Source organism: Papio anubis, chromosome 1 (assembly GCF_008728515.1).
Source record: "Papio anubis isolate 15944 chromosome 1, Panubis1.0, whole genome shotgun sequence".
Classification (NCBI taxonomy): Eukaryota; Metazoa; Chordata; class Mammalia; order Primates; family Cercopithecidae; genus Papio; species Papio anubis.
In genome coordinates, this window is record NC_044976.1 from 120,818,099 (window position 1) to 120,841,533 (window position 23,435).

Genomic DNA, 23,435 nt, shown 5'->3' on the forward strand with positions numbered 1-23,435 from the left:
TGAAGGTGAGGATCTATGTAAATGAACTAAATAAAGGATAAAATAAAGCAGAACAACTCCTTTCTAAACTTTCAGAATGAATTTGTTGCATTAGGTGTAAAGAGTTCAAAGGGAAAATGTTTTAAAATTTGGGATTATTGGCCAGGCGTCATGACTCATGCCTATAATCCCAGCACTTTGGGAGGCCGAGGTGGGCGGATCACGAGGTCAGGAAATTGAGACCATCCTGGCTAACACGGTGAAACTCCTACTGTACTAAAAATACAAAATAATTAGCCGGGCGTGATGGCAGATGCCTGTAGTCCCAGCTACTCGGGAGGCTGAGGCAGGAGAACGGCGTGAACCTGGGAGGTGGAGCTTACAGTGAGCCAAGATGGCGCCACTGCACTCCAGCCTGGGTGACAGAGCGAGACTCCGTCTCAAAAAAAAAAAAAAAAATTGGGAATCTGGCCCTGCACAGTGGGTCATGCCTGTAATCCCAGCACTTTGGGAGGCCGAGGCAGGCAGATCACCTGAGGTCGGGAGTTTGAGACCAGGCTGACCAACATGGAGAAACCCCATCTCTACTAAAAATACAAAATTAGCTGGAGTTGGGGGCGCATGCTTATAATCCCAGCTACTCTGGAGGCTTAGGCAGGAGAATGGCTTGAACCTGGGAGGCGGAGGTTGCTGTTAGCCAAGACCATGCCATTGTACTCCAGCCTGGGCAACAGAATGAAACTCCATCTCAAAGAAAAAAAAAAATTGAGATTCTACAAATTCTGTTTTCTATGATTCCAATTTATCTTTCTGTCTTGGATTATCTTGTTTTTAGGCTCAACTGGAGAAGCTGCAGGCAGAGATTTCACAAGCAGCTCGAAAAACAGGCATCCATACTTCGACTAGGCTTGCCCTCATAGCTCCTAAGAAGGAGCTAAAGGAAGGAGATATTCCTGAAATTGAGTGGTGGGACTCTTACATAATTCCCAATGGCTTTGATCTGTGAGTTTGTTTTAGTACCTTTTTAAAAAAACAGTTTTTAATCAGCCGAGTTTAAGATTCAAGTTAATACCTTTTAGTAAAGCTAGTGGGAAGGATGGTACTCATTCATTAATTAAAATTTTAAAATCCAAGAAAGATAAGTAACTGTACACAAGCTCCTGTGTTTTTTGTTTTGTTTTGTTTTGTTTTTTTTTTTGAGAGGGAGTCTCGCTCTGTCACCTAGGCTAGAGTGCAGTGGCACGATCTCAGCTCACTGCAACCTCCACCTCCCGGGTTCAAGAGATTCTCCTTGAATTCTCCTTGAACCTCAGCCTCCCGAGTAGCTGGGACTACAGGTGTGCACCACCACGCCTGTCTGCTTTTTGTATTTTTGGTAGAGAGAGGGTTTTGCCATGTTGGCCAGGCGGGTCTCGAACTCCTGACCTCAGGTGATCTGCCCGCCTTAGCCTCCCAAAGTGTTGGGATTACAGGCATGAGCCACTGCACCAGGCCAAGCTCCTGCATTTGTGATGTATCATATAGGTTGTTTTTAGCTTTTGGGGTTAATGTAGGATAACCAGGGACACAAATAATCTACAAAAGCAAAGTCTGTAATTATTTTTGCTCTGTTACACATTGTTGCCTGTTTTTAGCATTATTTTCCTTAATTACATTCTTTTGCTACATATTATAGGTGTTTACATTTCCTAAAGATCTCATTGTGATAGAGCAAGGATTATTAGTTGGTAGGTGAGGTAATTGTAAATATATCTTATAAGGCTGGGCTTGGTGGCTGACACCTGTTATTTCCAGCACTTTTGGAGGCTGAGGGCTGAAGGATTGCTTGAGCCCAGGAGTTAAAGACCAGCTTGGGCAATATGGTGAGACCTCATTTCTATAAAAATTAAAAAAGAAAAAAAAAGTAGCTGGGCATGGTGGGTTGGCTACCCAGGAGGCTGATGTGAGAGAATCACTCAAGCCCAGGAGTGTCTGTGCTGCAGTTAGCTATGACCATGACCACTGCACTCTAGCCTGGACAACAGAGTGAAACTCTGTCTCAAAAAAAAAAAAAAAAAAAAAAAAAGGATATAAGACACAGTTGAGGAGCTTTAAATATATCTGCTCCATCATTCTTTTTTTTTTTTTCTTCTGTCTGAGACAGAGTTTCGCTCTTGTTGCCCAGGCTGGAGTGCAATGGCGCGATCTGGGCTCATTGCAACCTCCGCCTGACAGGTTCAAGTGATTCTCCTGCCTCAGCCTCCCAAGTAGCTGAGATTACAGGCATGCGCCACCACGCCTGGCTAATTTTTTGTGTTTTTAGTAGAGACGGGTTTCTCCATGTTGGTCAGACTGGTCTTGAACTCCCGACCTCAGGTGATCCACCCGCCTCAGCCTCCCAAAAGTGCTGGGATTACAGGCATGAGTCACTACGCCGGGTGTTTTTTTTTTGTTTTTTTTTTTGTTTTTTAAAGACAGAGTCTCACTCTGTTGTCTGAGCTGGGAGTGCAGTGACATGATCTCGGCTCACTGCAACCTCTGTCTCCTGGGTTGAAGCGATTCTCCTAGCTCAGCCTCCTGAGCATCCAGTACTACAGGCAAATACCACCACACCTGGCCAGTTTTTTTTTTTTTTTTTTTTTTTTGGGGTTTCACGGTGTTAGCCAGGATGGTCTCGATCTCCTGACCTCGTGATCCGCCCATCTCGGCCTCCCAAAGTGCTGGGATTACAGGCTTGAGCCACCGCGCCCGGCCCGCCAGTTTTTATATTTTTAGTAGAGAAGGGTTTCACTGTTTGGCAAGCTGGTCTCAGACTCCTGACCTTAGGTGATCCACCTGCCTCGGTGTCCCAAAGTGCTGGGATTATAGGCATAAGCCTCTGCGCCTGGCCCTGCTCCATCATTCTGATACATGGCTTTAGTAGATTTTATCTTAGCCTTTCCTTGCCCATTCTTTGTCAGCCACTGTTCCAGGGACTTATTGTCACTAATGAGAGAACATAGCATCTATCAGCTGTGGCATGGTAGAAAAAAGGTTGGGAATGACTGCTATGGAGAGTGTGTTCAACCATAGAGGGACTCAGTTCTCTCATCATAAAAATTATATGTAATTTAATTATATATTTTAGGTACGTAAATGCTATTTTAGGTATATCAAGCGCAAGAACCCATTATGGAGAATGGATTTTTTCATTGTATTTCTGAGACTCCTCTCTTAGAATCATCTCTACCCACATATCGCGTTTTCTTTCCTTCCTACAATTTTAGTACAGAGGAAAATCCCAAGAGAGAAGATTATTTTGGAATCACAAATCTTGTTGAACATCCAGCCCAGCTCAATCCTCCAGGTAATGTATAGATTCCTCAATCAAGTCTCCAGAGCAGCATTATCCACTGGAAATTTATACAGCAATGAACATGTTCTGTATCTGTGCTGTTCAATACAGTAGCCACTATCCATGTGTAATTCTTTTTTTTTAATTCAGTTTTTTTCCTAACAATAGTTTGTAGTTTGACCAGTGAACATACATTTTAAGTGCATATTCCTGTGCTTAGAATTTCATGAGACAGCCAAGCATGGTGGCTCATGCCTCTAATCCAAACACTTTGGGAGGCCAAGGCAGGAGGATCGCTTGAGGCCAAGAATTCAAGACCAGTCTGGGCAACACAGTGAGACCCATCTCAAGGAAAAATAATTTGGCTGGATATGGTGGCTCATGCCTATAATCACTGCACTTTGGGAGGCTGAGGTGGGCAGATTACTTGAGCTCAGGAGTTCCAGATCTGGGCAGCATAGCAAAACCCCATCTCTACAAAAAATAAAATCAGCCGGACATGGTGGCGTGCATCTATAGTCCCAGCCTCTTGGGAGGCTGAGGTGTGGAGGATGGCTTGAGCCTGGGAGGTAGAAGTTGCAGTGAGCTGAGATGGCGCTGCTGCACTCCAGCCTGGGTGATACTGCCAGACCTTGTCTCTTAAAAAAAAAAGAACCCCAAAAATTTCGTGAAGCTTTACATTTACAGTTCCCTGGTTGTTCCTAGGAAGCAGCCCTCAGCTTGCTCCTTTTATAGAACCACATGTTGTCATGGCATCCATAGCTAAATGCAAATGCAAGAGCTAAACTCCTGGTTTGGTGTGTTATTACATGCAATATGCTCCACTACCCACTGTGAGGGATGCTAACTCCAAAAGACTTTTTGTTAGTTTCCCAAAGTTGAAACTGGGAAACAAAGTCGCTTTTTTTTTTTTTGAGATGGAGTTTCACTTTTGTCACCCAGGCTGGAGTGCAATGGCGCGATCTCCATTCACTCATTCACTACAACTTTCACTCCCTGGCCAGGTTTAAGCGATTCTCCTGCCTCAGCCTCCCAAGTAGCTGGGATTATAGGTCCCCACCACCACACCTGGCTAGTTTTTGTACTTTTAGTAGAGACAGGGTTTTGTCATGTTGATCATGCTGGTCTTGAACTCCTGACCTCAAGTGATCCTCCCACCTCAGCCTCCTAAAGTGCTGGGTTTACAGGTGTGAGCCACCGCACCTGGCCCTAATTTTGTTTTCTGCATTTGCCAGGGATCATTGAATGAGGGGGTTTAACAGCTTAAAGGAAAACAACTAAGAACACTACTTAAGAAAGAGGCTGGGCGCGGTGGCTCACGCCTGTAATCCCAGCACTTTGGGAGGCTGAGGCAGGTGGATTATGAGGTCAGGAGTTCGAGACCAGCCTGGCCAATATGGTGAAACCCTGTCTCTACTAAAAATATAAAAATTATTGGGGAGGGGGTGGTGCGTGCCTGAAGTCCCAGCTGCTCGGGAGGCTGAGGCAGGAGAATCGCCTGAATCCGGGAGGCAGAGGTTTCAGTGAGCCGAGATCGTGCCACTGCACTCAAGCCTGGGTGACAGAGCGAGAAATGACCGGGCGCGGTGGCTCACGCCTGTAATCCCAGCACTTTGGGAGGCCAAGGCAGGCGGATCATGAGGTCAGGAAATTGAGACCTCTGGCTAACAAGGTGAAACCCTGTCTCTACTAAAAATACAAAAATTAACCAGGCCTGGTGGTGGGTGCTTGTAGTCCCAGCTACTCGGGAGGCTGAGGCAGGAGAATGGTGTGAACCTGGGAGGCAGAGCGTGCAGTGATCGGTGTGCCACTGCAACTGCCCCAGTCTGGGCAACAAATGAGACTCCGTCTCAAGATAAATTTTGAGGCGGAGTCACCGGCTCTATCACCAGGCTGGGTGGGCCAGATCTCAGCTCACTGCAAGCGCCGCCTCGGGTTTCGCCATTCTCCTGCCTCCAGCCTCCTGAGTAGCTGGGACTACGAAGCCTGCCACCTCGCCCGGCTAAGTTTTTGTATTTTTAGTAGAGACGGGGTTTCACTGGGTTAGCCAGAATGGTCTCGATCTCCTGACCTCATGATCCGCCCGTCTCGGCCTCCCAAAGTGCTGGGATTACAGGCTTGAGCCACCGCGCCCGGCCAAGAATGTTTTTTAAAAATATACTGCTGGGCACCAGGCCTGAACTGATTTTAATCTTACTGATCCCTTATTAATGAGTTTTCTATTTAAAGTTTATATATATATATACACACAGACACACACACATATTTTTTTTTTTAGATGGAGTCTCGCTTTATCGCCAGGCTAGAGTGCAGTGGCACAATCTCAGCTCACTGCAACCTCCGCCTCCTGGATTCAAGTGATTCTGCTGCCTCAGCCTCCCGAGTAGCTGGGACTACAGGCGTGTGCCACCATGCCCAGCTAATATTTGTACTTTTACTGGAGTCGGGGTTTCACCATGTTGGCCAGGCTGGTCTCGATCTCTTGACCTTGTGATCTGCCCGCCCCTGTCTCCCAAAGTGCTGGTATTACAGGCATGAGCCACTGCACCTGGCCTCAATATATTTTTTACATAAAATGTTTATAATAGAGTTGGGTCTCACTTGGTTGTCCAGGCTGGTCTGGAACTCTTGGGCTCAAGCAATCCTCCCACCTTGGCCTACCAAAGTGCTTTAGGCATAAGCCACTGTGTCTAGCCTAAAGTTTCTTTTAATGATGTTGATATTGACCTAGGTCTCTTTAATATTCTTATTGCTGTCCAGGCATGGTGGCTCATGCCTGGCCAACATGGTGAAACCCCGTCTCTACTAAAAATGCAAACATTAGCCAGGCATGGTGACATGTGCCTGTAATCCTAGCTACTCGGGAGGCTGAGGCAGGAGAATTACTTGAACCCAGGAGGCAGAGGCTGCAGTGAGCTGAGATCGGGCCATTGCACTCCAGCCTGGGTGACAGAGTGGGGGGGAAAAAAAAAAATATATATATATATATATAATTTTCTTATTGCTTTGGTATACTAATCTCTGCCCTGACAGTTGACAATGACACACCAGTTACTCTGGGAGTATATCTTACCAAGAAGGAACAGAAAAAACTTCGGAGACAAACAAGGAGGGAAGCACAGAAGGAACTACAAGAAAAAGTCAGGCTGGGCCTGATGCCTCCTCCAGAACCCAAAGGTACATCTCTTAGTGGCCTCTGCTGTTAAAAAGAGTGGCAAGTTTATGTCTTTAATTCTGGAGGAACTTTAACATCTCTCTATGTCTGAGTGATTTCTGTTTCTAAGAATCATTCTTGGGGTCTTTTTTCTCCAAGTGTTCTACCATCTTTTCATATTAAGATAGGTCAACACATTCATTATAGAGGCCATTTAAGGCTTATTTTTAAGCATACTGATCATACAACACTCTGGTTTTCCTGGAAGAATACAGGTCTTGAAATTCATGGAGATAGTAGTTGCAGTATTTGGGTAGACTTTTTATGTACATAATTCTTAATGTTTTAATTTTTACAATGAAAGTGCAGGATAAAGAAATTGCCCCTGTAGTTACATTCTCGTTCAGCAATATTTTGACTGAGGACTGTTATGTATAAACTCTCACTAGATGCTGTGATAAGTACCAATCTTCAACTTAATTGTGTGAACTTCTGCAAATGCTGAAGTGATTGGGTTAGATTTTCAAGGTAGTAGTTATTGGAGGAAGTGAGTTTAGAAGCAGAGATTTGAAATAGGTAAATAATATGAATTGGTGTAGAAGAGATAACAAGTTACTCCAGCTGGAGAAGTGACTTCAAAGATTGACTGCTGTCCTCTCTTCACTGCAGTGAGAATTTCTAATCTGATGCGAGTATTAGGAACAGAAGCTGTTCAAGACCCCACGAAGGTAGAAGCCCATGTCAGAGCTCAGATGGCAAAAAGACAGAAGTAAGTGCCATGGGATTGGGTGGAAACCCTGGGCAAGGACCTTTCCCAGACTCTTCTGGGGGATCCATATTTGGAGGGAGGGGAGAGTTCTCCGTTGCTCTCTCTTTCCCTCAGCCCTGCCTCTGATCTTCAATGCCTTTCTCACTTGTGGATGTCCTTCCTGTCACGACAGAGCGCATGAAGAGGCCAACGCTGCCCGAAAACTCACAGCAGAACAGAGAAAGGTCAAGAAAATTAAAAAGCTTAAAGAAGACATTTCACAGGGGGTACACATATCTGTATATAGGTAGGTGTCCATACTGGGCCGACCTTCCCCTTAGAATTACTAAAACATTTTCCAAGTGCTTGAGGCAGAATCATTGTGGCCTAAAAGCATACCTGACACCAGTTCCTACTCTCTTTTAATGACCCTAGTGTGGATCAAGAGCTAGTAAATCTTGTAAAATAGCGAGGGTTAATGACTTATGTTTATGGTTATCCAAGTCTTCCCTCTGAAGTCTTCTTTTTTTACCAGACTATTAGTTCTGAAAAAATGAACAAATCAATATACTTGTTCAGGCCAAGATATGAACTAAAGATTGTATGTCCTTTGAGGACTATAAAATATCATCCTATTTCTTTTTTTTTTTCCATCTTTTTTTTTTAAATGTTCTGAGTTTGCTTCCAACATCCATGGAAGCATTACAAATTTTCTTTCCTCGGTAGTCATATCCTTACCCTGATGTATTGCTGTGTTTCATCCTCACTCCAAAATGCGTTTTATATGTTGTAAATATTTTTCTACCTTTGTGTTGATTTAATGTTTTTGTTTTTTTATGTTGAGTACATGTTTATATTCTATTTTTAAAATGTGCTTATTTCTATTAACTAGTTCTTTATTATAAAAGTACATTATTACAAAAGTAGTGAATGTTTATTAAGATTTAAAAAATTGTCTGACAATACAGAAGAACACTTACTCAGAATGTCTCCTTTCTATTCTGTGATCCCTTAGAACCACTCTCTTTAGGTAATTGCTATTAACAGTTCTTCACATCTCCTCCTAGAAAATTTTCATGCCTATATAGTGATCCTATATAGATTTCATTTGTTTATTTATTTATTTATTTATTTGAGACGGAGTTTCAGTCTTGTTGCCCAGGCTGGAGTGCAGTGGCACAATCTCGGCACACTGCAGCCTCTGCCTCCCAGGTTCAAGCGATTCTCCTGCCTCAGCCTCCTGAGTAGCTAGGATTACAGGCATGCACCCCCACGCCTGGCTAATTTTTGTGTTTTTAGTAGAGATGGGGTTTCACCATGTTGGCCAGGCTTGTCTCGAACTCCTGACCTCGTGATCTGCCCACTTTGGCCTCCCAAAGTGCTGGGATTACAGGTGTGAGCCACTGCGCCAAGCCGAGTAATCCTATATTATGAGGGTCTAAGGGTCTAGAGGACAAAAAGTCTGTAGGTCTTTACATTGTCAAGAACAATGAGATTATAAACATTTTTGGGTAATAGTAAATACCGCTCCCTGATTCTTAGAGTAAACTTTGGTTACCTGCTATTGTGTAATGTAAAGTGCTAGACTTTGAAAAAATATAAGAGTGTGGAAATATTTCTAGACTCATCAACTCTACCTTTTAAGCATTCATCTATTTGTTTACTCCAGAGGCCTTTGTTTATAGAGAGGAAACCATTTGGGATTCATCTCTACTTGCCACTCCATTCAGGCAGCTGCTGATGCTAAAATGGAAGACATAACTAAACTTTCCCTTCTCCAGAGTTCGAAATTTGAGCAACCCAGCCAAGAAGTTCAAGATTGAAGCCAATGCTGGGCAACTGTACCTGACAGGGGTGGTGGTACTGCACAAGGATGTCAACGTGGTAGTAGTGGAAGGGGGTGAGTCTGAAAAACTTGAGGGAGACTGTCCCCAGACAACCCTGAGCTTAGAGTGATTAGCATTGTGGGGAGAAAGGAGAAAAAGATAGTATTTTAGTGCCATACCTGATATAATATGCTAGGTCATTGCTTCTGTGTTTATTGGAATAGAAGGCCCTAAGATGTGGTCCTGGGATTGCTTCAACTACCACATTAATGTCTGAGCTCAGAGGTTCTTTCTAACCCATCATCTTCCACAGTTCTGGCAAAATTCTTCTTCTCTGTTTCCAGGCCCCAAGGCCCAGAAGAAATTTAAGCGTCTTATGCTGCATCGGATAAAGTGGGATGAACAGACATCTAACACGAAGGGAGATGGTGAATGGGGGTTAGAGGGGATTAAGTGGGAGAGCTGTGGGAGGTGGGGATGGTGCATCTGTCCATTCATTTTATTCCCTCCCTGTGACACTCTTGCTAACACTAGATAGTGTTCAGGAATTTTAGAAAGACCCATTTAGACTTTGAGCCTCCTAGACATTCATATAATATTTACTATATAATTATATGCATGAATGGTAAAGCTTTTTTTTTTTTTTTTTTGGCCTATCATTTAAGGCTTTTCTACCTGCTGGTTTCTGTGTCGGTCCTGGATCTGAGTACTGGTTATATGAATTTATTCAGTATTTGAAAATTCAGCAAGCAGCTAGGCATGGTGGCTCCTGCCTGTAATCCTAGCACTTTGGGAGACTGAGGCGGGCAGATTGCCTGAGGCCAGGAGTTCGAGACCAGCCTGGGCAAACAACGTGGTGAAACCCCATCTCTACAAAAAGTATAAAAATTTGCTGGGTGTGGTGGCACACACCTGTATTCCCAGCTACTCAGGAAGCTGAGGTGGGAGGATCACTTGAGCTTGGGGAGGTCAAGGCTGCAGTAAGCTGTGATTGTGCCACTGCAATCCAGCCTGGGTGACAGAATGAGACCTTGTCTCAAAAAGATAAAGCAAATCCAGTAAGCTATACATTCATGTATACAGTGTCTATATTATATTATTATTTGATTTTTTTTTTTTTTTTTAAGGATTGAAGGCAAAAAGATTTTCAGGTCAAAAAAGCTCTGCTTTGATCAAACTACTTTTTCTTTTGCCTGTTTTTTTTTTATATGTATATACATACACATATATGTATACATGTACGTGCTCACACATATGCTCCTCAACTTATGATGGGGTTAGTTCCAATAAACCTAAGATAAGTTGAAAATATCGTTAAGTCAAAGATGCATTTAAGGCCAGGCGCAGTGGCTCACACATATAATCCCAGCACTTTCGGAGGCCCAGGAAAGCAGATCATTTGAGGTCTGGAGTTCGTAACCAGCCTGGCCAACATGGTGAAACCCCATCTCTACTAAAAACACAAAAATTCGGGGCATGGTGGTGGGCCTCGGTAATCCCAGCTACTCGGGAGGCTGAGGCAGGAGAATCGCTTGAACCTGGGAGGCGGAGGTTGCAGTAAGCTGTGATTGCACCACTGCACTCCAGCTTGGGTGACACAGCGAGACTCCATCTCAAAAAAAAAAAAAAAAAAAAAAAATGCATTTAATACATCTGATCTTTAGGACATCATAACTTAGCCTAGCCTTCCTTAAACTTTCTCAGAATACTTAGATTAGCCTACAGCTGGGCAAAATCATCTTACACAAAGCCTATTTTTATCTCACATAAGAGTATTTTACTGCATATTGCTAGCCCAGGAAAATCTCAAAATTTAAAATTTGAAGTACATTTTCTACTAAATATTTATCACTTTCACACTGTACTCAAGGCAAAAAATTCTAAGTCAAGGACTGTCTATCTGACATGCTTCTGGCCATCATACTTCCATTAGTGTTCGTTCTCATCTTTGAAGACCTGGATTAGCATTTAAAATCTGCAGAGAGGCTGGGCGTGGTGGCTCATGCCTGTAATCCCAGCACTTTGGGAGGCTGAGGTGGGTGGATCACCTGAGGTCAGGAGTTTGAGACCAGCCTGACATGGTGAAACCCCGTCTCTACTAAAAATTACAAAAATGAGCTGGGCATGGCAGTGTGTGCCTGTAACCCCAGCTACTCGGGAGGCCTAGGCAGGAGAAGCATTTGGAACGGGGAAAGCGGAGGTTGCAGTGAGCCAAGATTGTACCACTGCACTCCAGCCTGAGTGAGAGAGTGAGACTCTGTCTCAAAAAAATAAAAATATAAATAAAATCTGCAGAGAGTTCATCTTAAGAGACCCAAGAATAAAAAATAAAATCTACAGAGAGCCTTTTCTTAACTTTACCTAACTAGCCTTCCTGACTTTTTGTCCTTGAAGTATTTAAAGTACATTTTTGTAATATAATTGGTGTATATTTTATTTTGTTTTACACGTGCATTTTTTTTTTTTTTTTGAGATGGAGTTTTTGCTCTGTTGCCCAGGCTGGAGTGCAGTGGCACCATCTTGGCTCACAGCAACCTCCGCCTCCCAGGTTCAAGTGATTCTCCTGCCTCAGCCTCCTGAGAAGCTGGGATTACAGGCACCCGCCACCATGCCTGGCTAATTTTTGTGTTTTTAGTAGAGATGAGGTTTCACCATGTTGGCTAGGCTGGTCTGAAACTCTTGACTTCAAGTGATCCACTCACCTCAGCCTCCCAAAGTGCTAGGATTACAGGCGTGAGCCACCACACTGGCCGATAATTTTGATTATATCTGCCTTCCTCCATTGGGCGAAAGTTTTTTGAGAGTAATAAATGATGTTGACATCTGAAGCCTGCTTCCCAGAGTACCTAGGACAAGTTTTTATTCTTGACTGCTTGTCTTTTATTTCCTTATTCCCAGTACCTGTTACAGCTCTTGATTCATAACAAGTGCTAAGTAAATGCTAATTGTATCAATTAATATTCCTTTTTACTTGGAGCTTCAAGTCTAATTTGGGGAAAATAAAGAGCAACAGAAAATAAAACATTTGGTCCAACACATAAAAAGGGTGACAATATTTAAGAGAGTTTGGTTAGACTTGAATATTGTTTCTTTAGAACCTGAATCTCAAGTCTAAGTCTATAACAAGATTTCTCTTCCAGATGATGAGGAATCTGATGAGGAAGCTGTGAAGAAAACCAACAAATGTGTACTAGTCTGGGAGGTAGGTGATCCTTTGTAAAACATTGTAAAACTTTAGCCAACTCCTGATTATTTATACTATTTAAGTAGAGCAATGGAATGTAAGATCTAATCAGTGAATAATCCCTTAAATAATTTATGTTTCTTTTTGGAATCCATTTTTAAATGGTTGGCAATAAATTCTTCCTGATCATCTGTTTAGTTAAATTGATGAGTATTTAGTATATGCTATCTGGGGAAGTGTGTGGACAGTGCTGCTGGTAGCAGGAATACAAATTCTCTACCAAAAATTGTTTATTTCACAGTCATGAATATGAGACTTGGAAAGAGGGGAATGAATTGCTGTGGGATTTACCTTTGGATATAGTGAAGGAAGTATGATACTTAAGAATATAAAGTTAGGAGGCTGGGCAGTGCTGCTTATTAGCTGTGTAATCTGGGCAAGACAATGTCAAATTCTGTTGCCTTAGCTATAAAATGTGGATACTGTTTGCTATCTATATTGTCAATTTTTTGAGAATGAAATTAGATAATTGTGTGATAGTGCTTCATAAAATGTGACTAAATCACTCTTCAAGTGGAATATTTTTTATGGTTATCTAGTTCTTTAATCCTTGAAGGCTTCTTAGAGAACCAGTATTAAAACCAGTATTAATGTTTTCATGTTTGTTTTTAGGTATAGTACATGTATATCTTTTTTGGGGGTGGGTGGAGGGTACGGAGTTTTGCTCTTGTTGCTCTGTCTCCCAGGGTGGAGTGCAATGGTGTGATTTCGGCTTACCGCAACCTTTACCTCCCGGGTTCAAGCAATTCTTCTGCCTCAGCCTCCCAAGTAGCTCGGATTACAGGCATACGCTGCCATGCCCAACTAAGTTTTGTATTTTTAGTAGAGACGGGGTTTCTTCATGTTGCTCAGGCTGGTCTCAAACTCCCGACCTCAGGTGATAGACCTGCCTTGGCCTCCCAGAGTGCTGGGATTACAGGCATGAGCCACTGTGCCCAGCACCTGCATTTTTTTTTTTTTTTGAGACAGAGTTTTGCCCTTGTTGCCCAGACTGGAGTGCAATGGTGCAATCTCAGCTCACCGCAACCACTGCCTCTTGGGTTCAAGCGATTCTCCTGCCTCAACCTCCTGAGTAGCTGGGATTACAGGCATGAGCCACCATGCCTGGCTAATTTTGTATTTTTAGTAGAGATGGGGTTTCATCATGTTGGTCAAGCTGGTCTTGAACTCCCAACCTCAGGTGATCCGACCACCTTGGCCTCCCAAAGTGCTGGGATTACAGACATGAGTCACCACGCCTGGCTATACATCTTCTATTTTTAAAATGTACTTATTTCTAGTATATGTGCTGCTGAAGCAAGCACTAAAATGTGCTTGTTTCTGTTAATGAATTCTTTTTTTTTTTTTTTTTTTTTTTGAGACGGAGTCTCGCTCTGTCGCCCAGGCTGGAGTGCAGTGGCCGGATCTCAGCTCACTGCAAGCTCCGCCTCCCGGGTTCACGCCATTCTCCTGCCTCAGCCTCCAGAGTAGCTGGGACTACAGGCGCCCGCCACCTCGCCCGGCTAGTTTTTTGTATTTTTTAGTAGAGACGGGGTTTCACCGTGTTAGCCAGGATGGTCTTGATCTCCTGACCTTGTGATCCGCCCGTCTCGGCCTCCCAAAGTGCAGGGATTACAGGCTTGAGCCACCGCGCACGGCCGTGAATTCTTTATTATAAAAGCAGTACGTTATTACAAAAGTAGTAAATGTTTATTAAGATTAAAAAAAAATTCTAGGCCTGGCGTGGTGGCTCAAGCCTATAATCCTAGCACTTTGGGAGGCCGAGACGGGCAGATCACGAGGTCAGGAGATCGAGACCATCCTGGCTGACACGGTGAAACCCCGTTTCTACTAAAAAAAAAAAAAATACAAAAAACTAGCCGGGCGAGGTGGCGGACGCCTGTAGTCCCAACTACTCGGGAGGCTGAGGCAGGAGAATGGCATAAACCCGGGAGGCGGAGCTTGCAGTGAGCTGAGATGCGGCCACTGCACTCCAGCCTGGGTGACAGAGCCAGACTCCGTCTCAAAAAAAAAAAAAAAAAAAAAATTCTAATTATACAGAAGAGTACTTACTGAGACCCAGCACAGTGGCTTACGCCTATAATCCCAGCACTTTGAGAGGATGAAGTGGTTGGATCACTTGAGCTCAGGAGTTCAAGACCAGCCTGGGCAACATGGGGAAACCTCGTCTCTACAAAAAATACAAAAATTAGCCAGGCCTGGTGGTGTCTGCTTGTAGTCCCAGCTACTTGAGAAGCTGAGGTGGGAGGATTGCTTCAGCTTGGGAGTTTGAAGCTGCAGTGAGCTGTGATTGTGCCACTGGACTCCAGCCTGGGCACCAGAGTGAGACCCTGTCTTAACAAAAAAAGAAAAAGTCTCAGGCCGGGCATGGTGGTTCACGCCTGTAATCCAGCACTTTGGGAGGCCAAGGCGGGCGGATCACGAGGTCAGGAATTTGAGACCAACCTGGCCAACATGGTGAAACCCCGTCTCTACTAAAAATACAAAAATTAGCTGGGCGTGGTGGCCAGTGCCTGTAATTGCAGCTACTTGGGAGGCTGAGGCAGGAGAATCGCTTGAATCCGGGAGGCGGAGGTTACAGTGAGCCGAGATCACACCATTGCACTCCAGCCTGGGCGACAGTGCGAGACTGTTTCTCAAAAACAAAAGGTCTCTTCCTATTCTCTCTGATCTCTTCAGACCAGTCTTTATAGGTAATTGCTATTAATAGTTTTTCTTCTGAAGGAGCAATCAAAAAATAAAAAAAAGGTTTTCATGTATCCTTCTGCCTTATCCCAGATTCTTCAATTTATGCATACAAATTAGATGATAATAACCATAGTATTTGTTTCTCTGTTTAATAAGTTCCCACCTGCATATTATCTTTTTTTTAAATGAATTTTTTTTTTTTTTGAGACGGAGTCTCGCTGTGTCTCCCAGGCTGGAGTGCAGTGGCGTGATCTCGGCTCACTGCAAGCTCCGCCTCCCGGGTTCATGCCATTCTCCCGCCTCAGCCTCCGAGTAGCTGGGACTACAGGCACCCGCCACAACGCCCGGCTAGTTTTTTGTATTTTTAGTAGAGACGGGGTTTCACCATGTTAGCCAGGATGGTCTCGATCTCCTGACCTCGTGATCCACCCGCCTCGGCCTCCCAAGTGCTGGGATTACAGGCTTGAGCCACCGCGCCCGGCCAATTTTTTTTTTTTTAGAGACAGGGTCTTGCTCTGTTGCCCAGGCTGGCGTGCAGCGGTGCAGTCATAGCTCACTGCAGCCTTGAACTCCTAGGGACAAGCAATTCTCCAGTCTCAGCTTCTCAAGTATCTGAGACCTCAGGTCCACACCACTGTGCCTGGCTAATTTTTAGAAATGCAGTCTCACTATGTTGCCTAGGCTTGTCTCGAACTCTTAGCCTTGACTGATCCTCCCATCTCAGCCTCCCAGAGTGCTGGGATTATAGGCATGAGCTACTGCGCCCATATCTTCACATATCTCAGCCCCCTCATCTCTTTTCAATTTTCTTCTATTTATCTCTGAAGAGTAAAAAAAGTCGCGGCTTCTTAGAGAACCAGTATTAATGTTGTAGGAATTTAGTTTTCAGGAATTGTCTTTCATGTTCAGAAATAAGCCAAGTTCTGCTCCAGCCTCCTTATTGGAGTCTACTCCCTGAAAGCCTCTTGAGGTAGTGCTTTATGACTGCCATTGCTGCTGGTGCCTTTGGCAAGAATGCCGTTCTACCCAGTACTGTCTTTTTCTGTTGTAATTCTCTGCTGGTACCTGCTCTTCTTCTGTTCCCCACCCAGAGTTGTTCTTTGTTGCTGGGCCCCAAAGCCTTCTGCTTGTATAAATAGTTTTTTGGGCCTTTTTGAAGGCCCAAATTTAGTCCTGAAGGCCTGGTGGGAGATAAGTTTATCTCATTCCACCTTCCATAGTTCTTCCTGACTTGCTGTTCCACCCAGGCACCAGAGCAAAGAATTCCTCATCCTCATTTCAAAAATCTAAAAACCTTATACATATGAATTCATAAAAACTCATACAAATATCCAAGGAAATGGAGGTCACAATTTTTTTTTTTTTTTTTACCATAAAATCACGTTCAGCTGGGCACATGTCTCACAAATGTTACTAGGTCTTATAAAAGAATATTATATCTGATTTAAATAAGAAATTGAAGTGTTTTTATTACATATCTCTTTCCTAGGGTACAGCCAAAGACCGGAGCTTTGGAGAGATGAAGTTTAAACAGTGTCCTACAGAGAACATGGCTCGTGAGCATTTCAAAAAGCATGGGGCTGAACACTACTGGGACCTTGCGCTGAGTGAATCTGTGTTAGAGTCCACTGATTGAGACTACTGCAAGCCCTTGCCTCTCCCCCCCTTGCCTTTGTCTCTTCAGTCCTCTCACTTATTCTATTTCCCAACCCACTCCCACTTGTTTGTGTGATCTCAGAACTGTGCCAAGCAGACACTGGGACAAAGGGAGAATATCTTGCTCCCCTCCCGAGTCAGCCTGGTGTTGCCCTTTATTCCCCTTATGTGCATATGATTAAAGAGTTATTTTTAAACTTGGTGTGATATTTTTCACACATTCCTAAGTACTAGAGTTTGGGTCTCCAGGTGATCTTTTTTCCAGACTTTTAGCAATTGCTGTAGAAAAAAAATTTTTTGTCATTGACATTTATTTATATATATAAATGGATGAATGGATGGATGGATAGATGGATGTGTATTTTTGAAGTCTAGTGGAAATGTCTGATCTCATCCTGGAGCTAGAATGATAAATACTGTTTTCCTGGAGCAGAATGAAGCAGGGAGATGTGTAAAGTGGTAAGGGAGGGAGGAGGGACAAATGAGTATCCATCCCTTAACTGAGAGAATCACCAGGTCAGACAGATTACCTCAGGACTTGGCTAAGTAGTCTTTCCAGGAAATCAGTTCCTCTAAGGGGTGCATATGTGGGAATGTGTGTTGTGGGTAAAAAGGACACAGGGAGAGTCCAAGGAGGATGCTATGGGTCAGTTTGTAAAGTGGAATAGGATTTAAGAATTTAGCCCATTTTGTCTCTTTTACTAGTTTAAAAATTCACTTCTAGTAGAAATTGTGTAATTTTTTTTTTCTATCTATGAATCCGACTACCTGTGGTTGGTTTTATTTCAGCATTTAATGTTTCTGGTTTGATTTTAGGAGTATATGAGTCAGCATAAGTTATCTATTGAAGTCCAAAATTTTTACCATACCTATCCTTCTGTTTCATATTGCCTGTGTTGGGAATGGATTAAACAAGTCAATAGAGCTCCCTTGCCTTCTTGCTAGGTGGAGCATGCTATGAATTGGTATTTGAGAATGGATGTCTGACAAGAAGTTAAAACATTCTGTGTTATAAAATTCCCTTTAAAAAAAAAATCTGTATTTCAGGTACTGGTCAGAGTTCCAACTTTAAGGTAGTATTAGGGAGCACTACGGTCAAGGAGGTGGGAAGAGATAGGGGACCACACAGGTTTGCACTACTTTGAGGAAAAACTAGTGCAACTTCTCTCCTTAATTTTAATTTTAATTTTTTTTTTTTTTTTTTTTAGACTGAGTCTTGCTCTGTCACCTAGGCTGGAGTGCAGTGGCGCAATCTCGGCTCATGGCAACCTCCACCTCCCAGGTTCCAGCAATTCTCCTGCCTCAGCCTCCTGAGTAGCTGGGACTACAGACACATGCCACCATACCTGGCTAATTTTTGTATTTTTTAGTAGAGACCAGGTTTCACCATATTGGCTAGGCTGGTCTCGAACTCCTGACCTCGTGATCCGCCCACCTCGGCCTCCCAGAGTGCTGGGATTACAGGCGTGAGCCACCACGCCGGGCCTGATTTTAAGTTTTTTAAGTTCCAGCTCAAAGGATTCTCCTTTTTTAGAGATAAACAAGCTGAGCTTGGTGGCTCACGCCTGTAATCCCAGTACTCTGGGAGGTCGAGGTGGACAGATCATCTGAGGTCAGGAATTTGAGACCAGCCTGCCCAAGATGGCGAAACCCCATCTCTACTAAAAATACAAACAATTAGTGGGGTGTGTTGGTGGATGCCTGTAATCCCAGCTACCCAGGAGGCTGAGGCAGGAGAATCGCTTGAACCCGAGAGGCGGAGGTTGCAGTGAATCAAGATTTCATCACTGCACTCCACCCTGGGCGACGAGAGCAAAACTCTTTCTCAAAAAAAAAAAAAAAAAAAGCCAAACAAAGATATAAGCACTGTTGGGCGCAGTGGCTCACGCCTATAATCCCAGCACTTTGGGAGGCCGAGGTGGGTGGATCACCTGATATCGGGAGTTTGAGACCAGCTTGACCAACATGGAAAAACCCCGTCTGTACTAAAAATACAAAACTAGCCGAGTGTGGTGGTGCATGCCTGTAATCCCAGCTACTCGGGAGGCTGAGGCAGGAGAATTGCTTGAACCCGGGAGGCGGAGGTTGCTGTGAGCTGCGATCGCGCCACTGCTCTCCAGCCTGGGCAACACGAGCAAAACTCTGTCTCAAAAAAAAAAGAGATAAGCAAACTAACCCAGATGAGTGAGGTTCATCATCTGAAGGATGGTGCAGGATGAAATCTTTGAAATAACTCTAGCTTGCCAGAACACAGCAATGAAGATTTTGAGTGCTTACTAGTAATTATATCTGTGAAATTTGGGAGCTAGAGAGTTGAACTAGCTATTTTAGTATTTCTTGATTTAAGCAAATGCAGGGGAAAAATTCATTGTCATAAAAATAAGTGTTCTGTTAAAGGATTTGTTACAAGTATGTGTGTAAATTATACACTACTTCAAAAATGAATTGGTTGCATAAGATCTAAAAGAAATATTTATATTACAATATGCTATAGTTTATTGTAATGTACCCATAATGAGACTCAAAACTTGTCTTGAGTATATCACTTGTCTCTCTGTGCCTCCAGGTTTTAATTGTTGTTAAATTTTCTCAAGCATTACCTCCTTATTTCTCCTTACAAACTTAGGAGAAATATGCATTTTAGAGATGAAGAATCTGAGGCTTAGAGTAAATAATTTGCCCAAGTTTATGACTTAGTAAGTTGTAGAACTTAATTTGAACCCAGATTTGTTTGACTACAAACCAAAATCAGCCACTAAGTATATATTGCCTCATTTGTACAATAAAGGGGTAGGGACAGATATGTTCTTTGAAATGAGTGTTATTCTCAGGATAGTTCTTACCTGAGGATGCTGTTATCACTTGAAATACTTTGTGAATTTTGGTAATTTCATCTATTTCCAGTCCTTTTGGAATACCTTTAGTTAATGGCAGTTATTAGTTTTGGAAAGAGTTTTTTCTTTATTTTTATTGGAAGAGTTTTAGAAACCCTTTGGCTGGAATTAATAAATGATTATAGTAAGGTTGCAGGATATAAGGTTACAATAGAAAAATCAGTTGCTCTCCTGTATACCAGTAATGAACAAGTAGAATTTGAAATTAAAAGCAATTCCATTTATATTAGCACCAAAAGGAAGTGGAATACTTCAGGATAAATCCAAATATGTGTAAGATCTATATGAAGAAAACTACAAAACTCGAATGAAAAAAAAAAAAACTAAACTAAATAAATGCAATGGTATTTCACATTCAAGGTAGGAAGATAGATATCAATTCTGGTTGGGTGTGGTGACTCATGCCTGTAATCTCAGCACCTTAGGAGACCGAAGCTGGAAGATCATTGAGACCAGCGTGGACAACATAGGAAGACCCCATGTCTGCAACTTTTTTTTTTTTTTTTTGAGACAAGGTCTCCCTTTGTTGCCCAGGTTTGGAGTGCAGTGGCATGATCTCGACTCACTGCTGCCTTGACATTCCTAGCTCAAGCAATCCTCCCACCTCGTAGCCTCCCAAGTAGCTGAGTCTACAGGCACATGCCACCACACTTGGCTAGTTTTTTAATTTTTTTGTAGAGACGAGGTGTTGCTTTGTTGCCCAGGCTGGTCTCCAACTTCAGAGCTCAAATCATCTTCTTGCTTTGGCCTCCCAAAGTGCTGGGATTACAGATGAGTCACTGTACCTGGTCTACAAAAAATTTAAAGATAAAATTAGCCGGACATGCTGACATGTGCCTGTGGTTCCAGCTACCTGGGAGGCTGGGAGGATCACTTAGACCTGGGAAGTACCATTGCACTCCAGCCTGGGTGACAGAGTGAGACCCTGTCTCAAGGAGAAAAAAAAAAAAATCCAATAGCGAGTTGAAGGACTGACATTACCCAACTTTGAGAATTACTGTAAAGCTACAGTAATGAAGGTGGTATTTTTGTTGTTGTTGTTTTGAGACGCAGTCTTGCTCTATTGCCCAGGCTGGAGTGCAGTGGCACAATCTCAGCTCACTGCACCCTCCGTCTCCTGGGCTCAAGCAGTTCTCCTACCTCAGCCTCCCAAGTAGCTGGGATTACAGGTGCCTGCCACGATGCCCAGCTAAATTTTGCATATTTTTAGTAGAGGCAGGGTTTCACCACATTGGCCATGCTGGTCTTGAACTCCTGACCTCAGGTGATCCACCCACCTCGGCCTCCCAAAGTACTGGGATTACAGCGTAAGCCACCCTGGCTGGCTGTTTTTTTGTTTGGGTTTTTTTTGGTTTTTTTTTGTGTCTAGATTCACTATTTGAGACGGAGTTTCATTCTTGTTGCCCAGGCTGGAGTGCAATGGTGCAATCTCAGCTCACTGCAAACTCCGCCTCATGGGTTCAAGTGATTCTCCTGCCTCAGCCTCCCAAGTAGCTGAGATTACAGGTATGTGCCAGCATGCCCAGCTAATTTTGTATGTTTAGTAGAGATGAAGTTTCACCATGTTGGTCATGCTGGTCTTGAACTCCCGACCTCAGGTGATCCCCTGGCCTCTGCCTCCAAAGTGCTGGGATTACAGGCATGAGCCACCATGCCCAGCTGGTAGTATAGTATTGGTGAAACAATAGATCAGTGGAACAGAATAGAGAGCCCAGAGATAGACTCACATAAATACAGTCAACTGCTCTTTGACAAAGGAGCAAAAGCAATAGAATAGAGGAGAGAGAGAATCTTTTTTAAAAAATGGTGTTGGAACAACCGGACATTCACATGCAAAAAAGTGAATCTAGACACAGAAATTAACTCCAAGTAGGTAACAGACCTAAACGTAAAATGCAAAGCTGTAAAGCACCTAGTAGATAACAGAAAATTTACCTGACCTCGGGGTTGGCCTTGACTTTTTTTTTTTTGAGACAGAGTCTCACTCTGTCACCCAGGCTGGAGTGCAGTGGCGTGGCCTCTGCTCACTGCAACCTCCACCTCCCAGGTTCAAGTGATTCTCCTGCCTCAGCCTCTCGAGTAGCTGGGACTACGGGCGTGTGCACCACACCCGGCTAATTAGTGTATTTTTAGTAGGGATGGGGTTTCAGTATGTTGTCCAGGCTGATCTCGAACTCCTGACCTGATCTGCCCACCTCGGCCTCCCAAAGTGCTGGGATTATAGGTGTGAGCCACCGTGCCCAGCCAGCCTTAACTTTTTAGAAACAACACCAAAGGCATAATCTATAAAAGAAAAAATTGTAAACTGGACTTAATTAAAATGAAAAATTCTGCTGTGCAAAAGATACTGTCAAGAAAATGAAAAGAAGGGCTGGGTGTGGTGGCTCACACGTGTAATCCCAGCACTTTGGGAGGCTAAGGCAGGTGGATCACTTGAAGTCAGGAGTTCAAGACCAGCCTGGCCCACATGGTGAAACCCCATCTCTACCAAAAATACAAAAAATTAACTGGGCATCATAGTGGGCGCTTGTAATCCCAGCTACTCAGGAGACTGAGGCAGGAGAATTGCTCAAACCCAGGAGGCGGAGGTTGCAGTGAGCCGAGATCACAGTACTGCACTTCAGCCTGGGTGATGGAGCGAGACTCAATCACACACAAAAAAAAGAAGCCACATACTGGAAGAAAATATTTGCAAAAGATCTATCTGATAAAGGACTTATCCAAAATATACAAAAAATTCCTAAAACTCAACACTAAGAAAATGAACAACTCAGTTAAAAAGTGGTGCTGGTACTGTGGCTCATGCCTGTAATCCCAGCACTTTAGGAGGCCAAGGTGGGCAGATCATGTGAGGTCGGGAGTTCCAGACCAGCCTGGCCAACATGACGAAACCCTATCCCCACTAAAAATACAAAAATTAGCCGGGCATGGTGGCATATGTCTTTAATCCCAGCTCCATGAGATGCTGTGGCAGGAGAATTGTTGGAACCCAGGAGGTAGAGTTTGCAGTGACCTGAGATCCTGCCACTGCACTCCAGCCTGGTCAACAGACAGACTCTGTTTAAAAAAAAAAAAAAGCAAACTGGGTGCGGTGGCTCATGCCTGTAATCCCAGCACTTTGGGAGACCAAGGCAGGCGGATCACGAGGTCAGGAGATTGAGATCATCCTGGGTAATGGTGAAACCCCGTCTCTACTAAAAATACAAAAAATTAGCTGGGCGTGGTGGCGGGCACCTGTAGTCCCAGCTACTCGGGAGGCTGAGGCAGGAGAATGACGTGAACCCGGGAGGCAGAGCTTGCAATGAGCCGAGATCACGCCACTGCACTCCAGCCTGGGCGACAGCGTGAGACTCCGTTTCAAAATAAAAAAATAAGCCGGGCGCGGTGGCTCAAGCCTGTAATCCCAGCACTTTGGGAGGCCGAGACGGGCGGATCACGAGGTCAGGAGATCGAGACCATCCTGGCTAACATGGTGAAACCCCGTCTCTACTAAAAAATACAAAAAACTAGCCGGGCGCGGTGGCGGGCGCCTGTAGTCCCAGCTGCTCGGAAGGCTGAGGCAGGAGAATGGCGTGAACCCGGGAGGCGGAGCTTGCAGTGAGCAGAGATCCGGCCACTGCACTCCAGCCTGGGCGGCAGAGCGAGACTCCGTTTCAAAAAAAAAAAAAAAAAAAAAAATAGTGGCCGAAGACCTTAATGGACACATCATCAAAAAAAGATACAGAGATGGGAAATAAACATGAAAAGATGCTCTACATCGGGCCGGGCGCAGTGGCTCACACCTGTAATCCCAGCACTTTGGGAAGCCAAGGCGAGCACATTACTTGAAGTCGGGCATTCGAGACCAGCCTGACCAACATGGAGAAACCCTGTCTCTACTAAAAGTACAAAATTAGGCAAGCATGGTGGCGCATACCTGTAATCCCAGCCACT

At 43.9% G+C, this 23,435-nt stretch overlaps 1 protein-coding gene across 3 annotated transcripts in view; it reads left to right on the forward strand.

Annotated features, from left to right (window-relative positions):
* PRPF3 (pre-mRNA processing factor 3) overlaps positions 1–16,805 on the forward strand; it is a 32,952-nt gene extending 16,147 nt beyond the window's left edge. For 2 of the 3 annotated variants that reach the window (XM_021923375.1, XM_021923362.1), the window contains 9 exons: positions 815–981; positions 3,225–3,304; positions 6,326–6,469; positions 7,116–7,215; positions 7,388–7,501; positions 8,976–9,094; positions 9,365–9,448; positions 12,161–12,222; positions 16,442–16,805. In XM_021923375.1, the coding sequence (XP_021779067.1) occupies positions 815–981; positions 3,225–3,304; positions 6,326–6,469; positions 7,116–7,215; positions 7,388–7,501; positions 8,976–9,094; positions 9,365–9,448; positions 12,161–12,222; positions 16,442–16,588 (1,017 nt within the window). In that variant the 3' untranslated portion in view covers positions 16,589–16,805. Of the gene's footprint in view, positions 1–814; positions 982–3,224; positions 3,305–6,325; positions 6,470–7,115; positions 7,216–7,387; positions 7,502–8,863; positions 9,095–9,364; positions 9,449–12,160; positions 12,223–16,441 lie in introns of those variants that run through there. The other variant, XM_021923368.1, reaches the window with a different exon arrangement.
* The last annotated feature ends 6,630 nt before the right edge of the window (positions 16,806–23,435 follow it).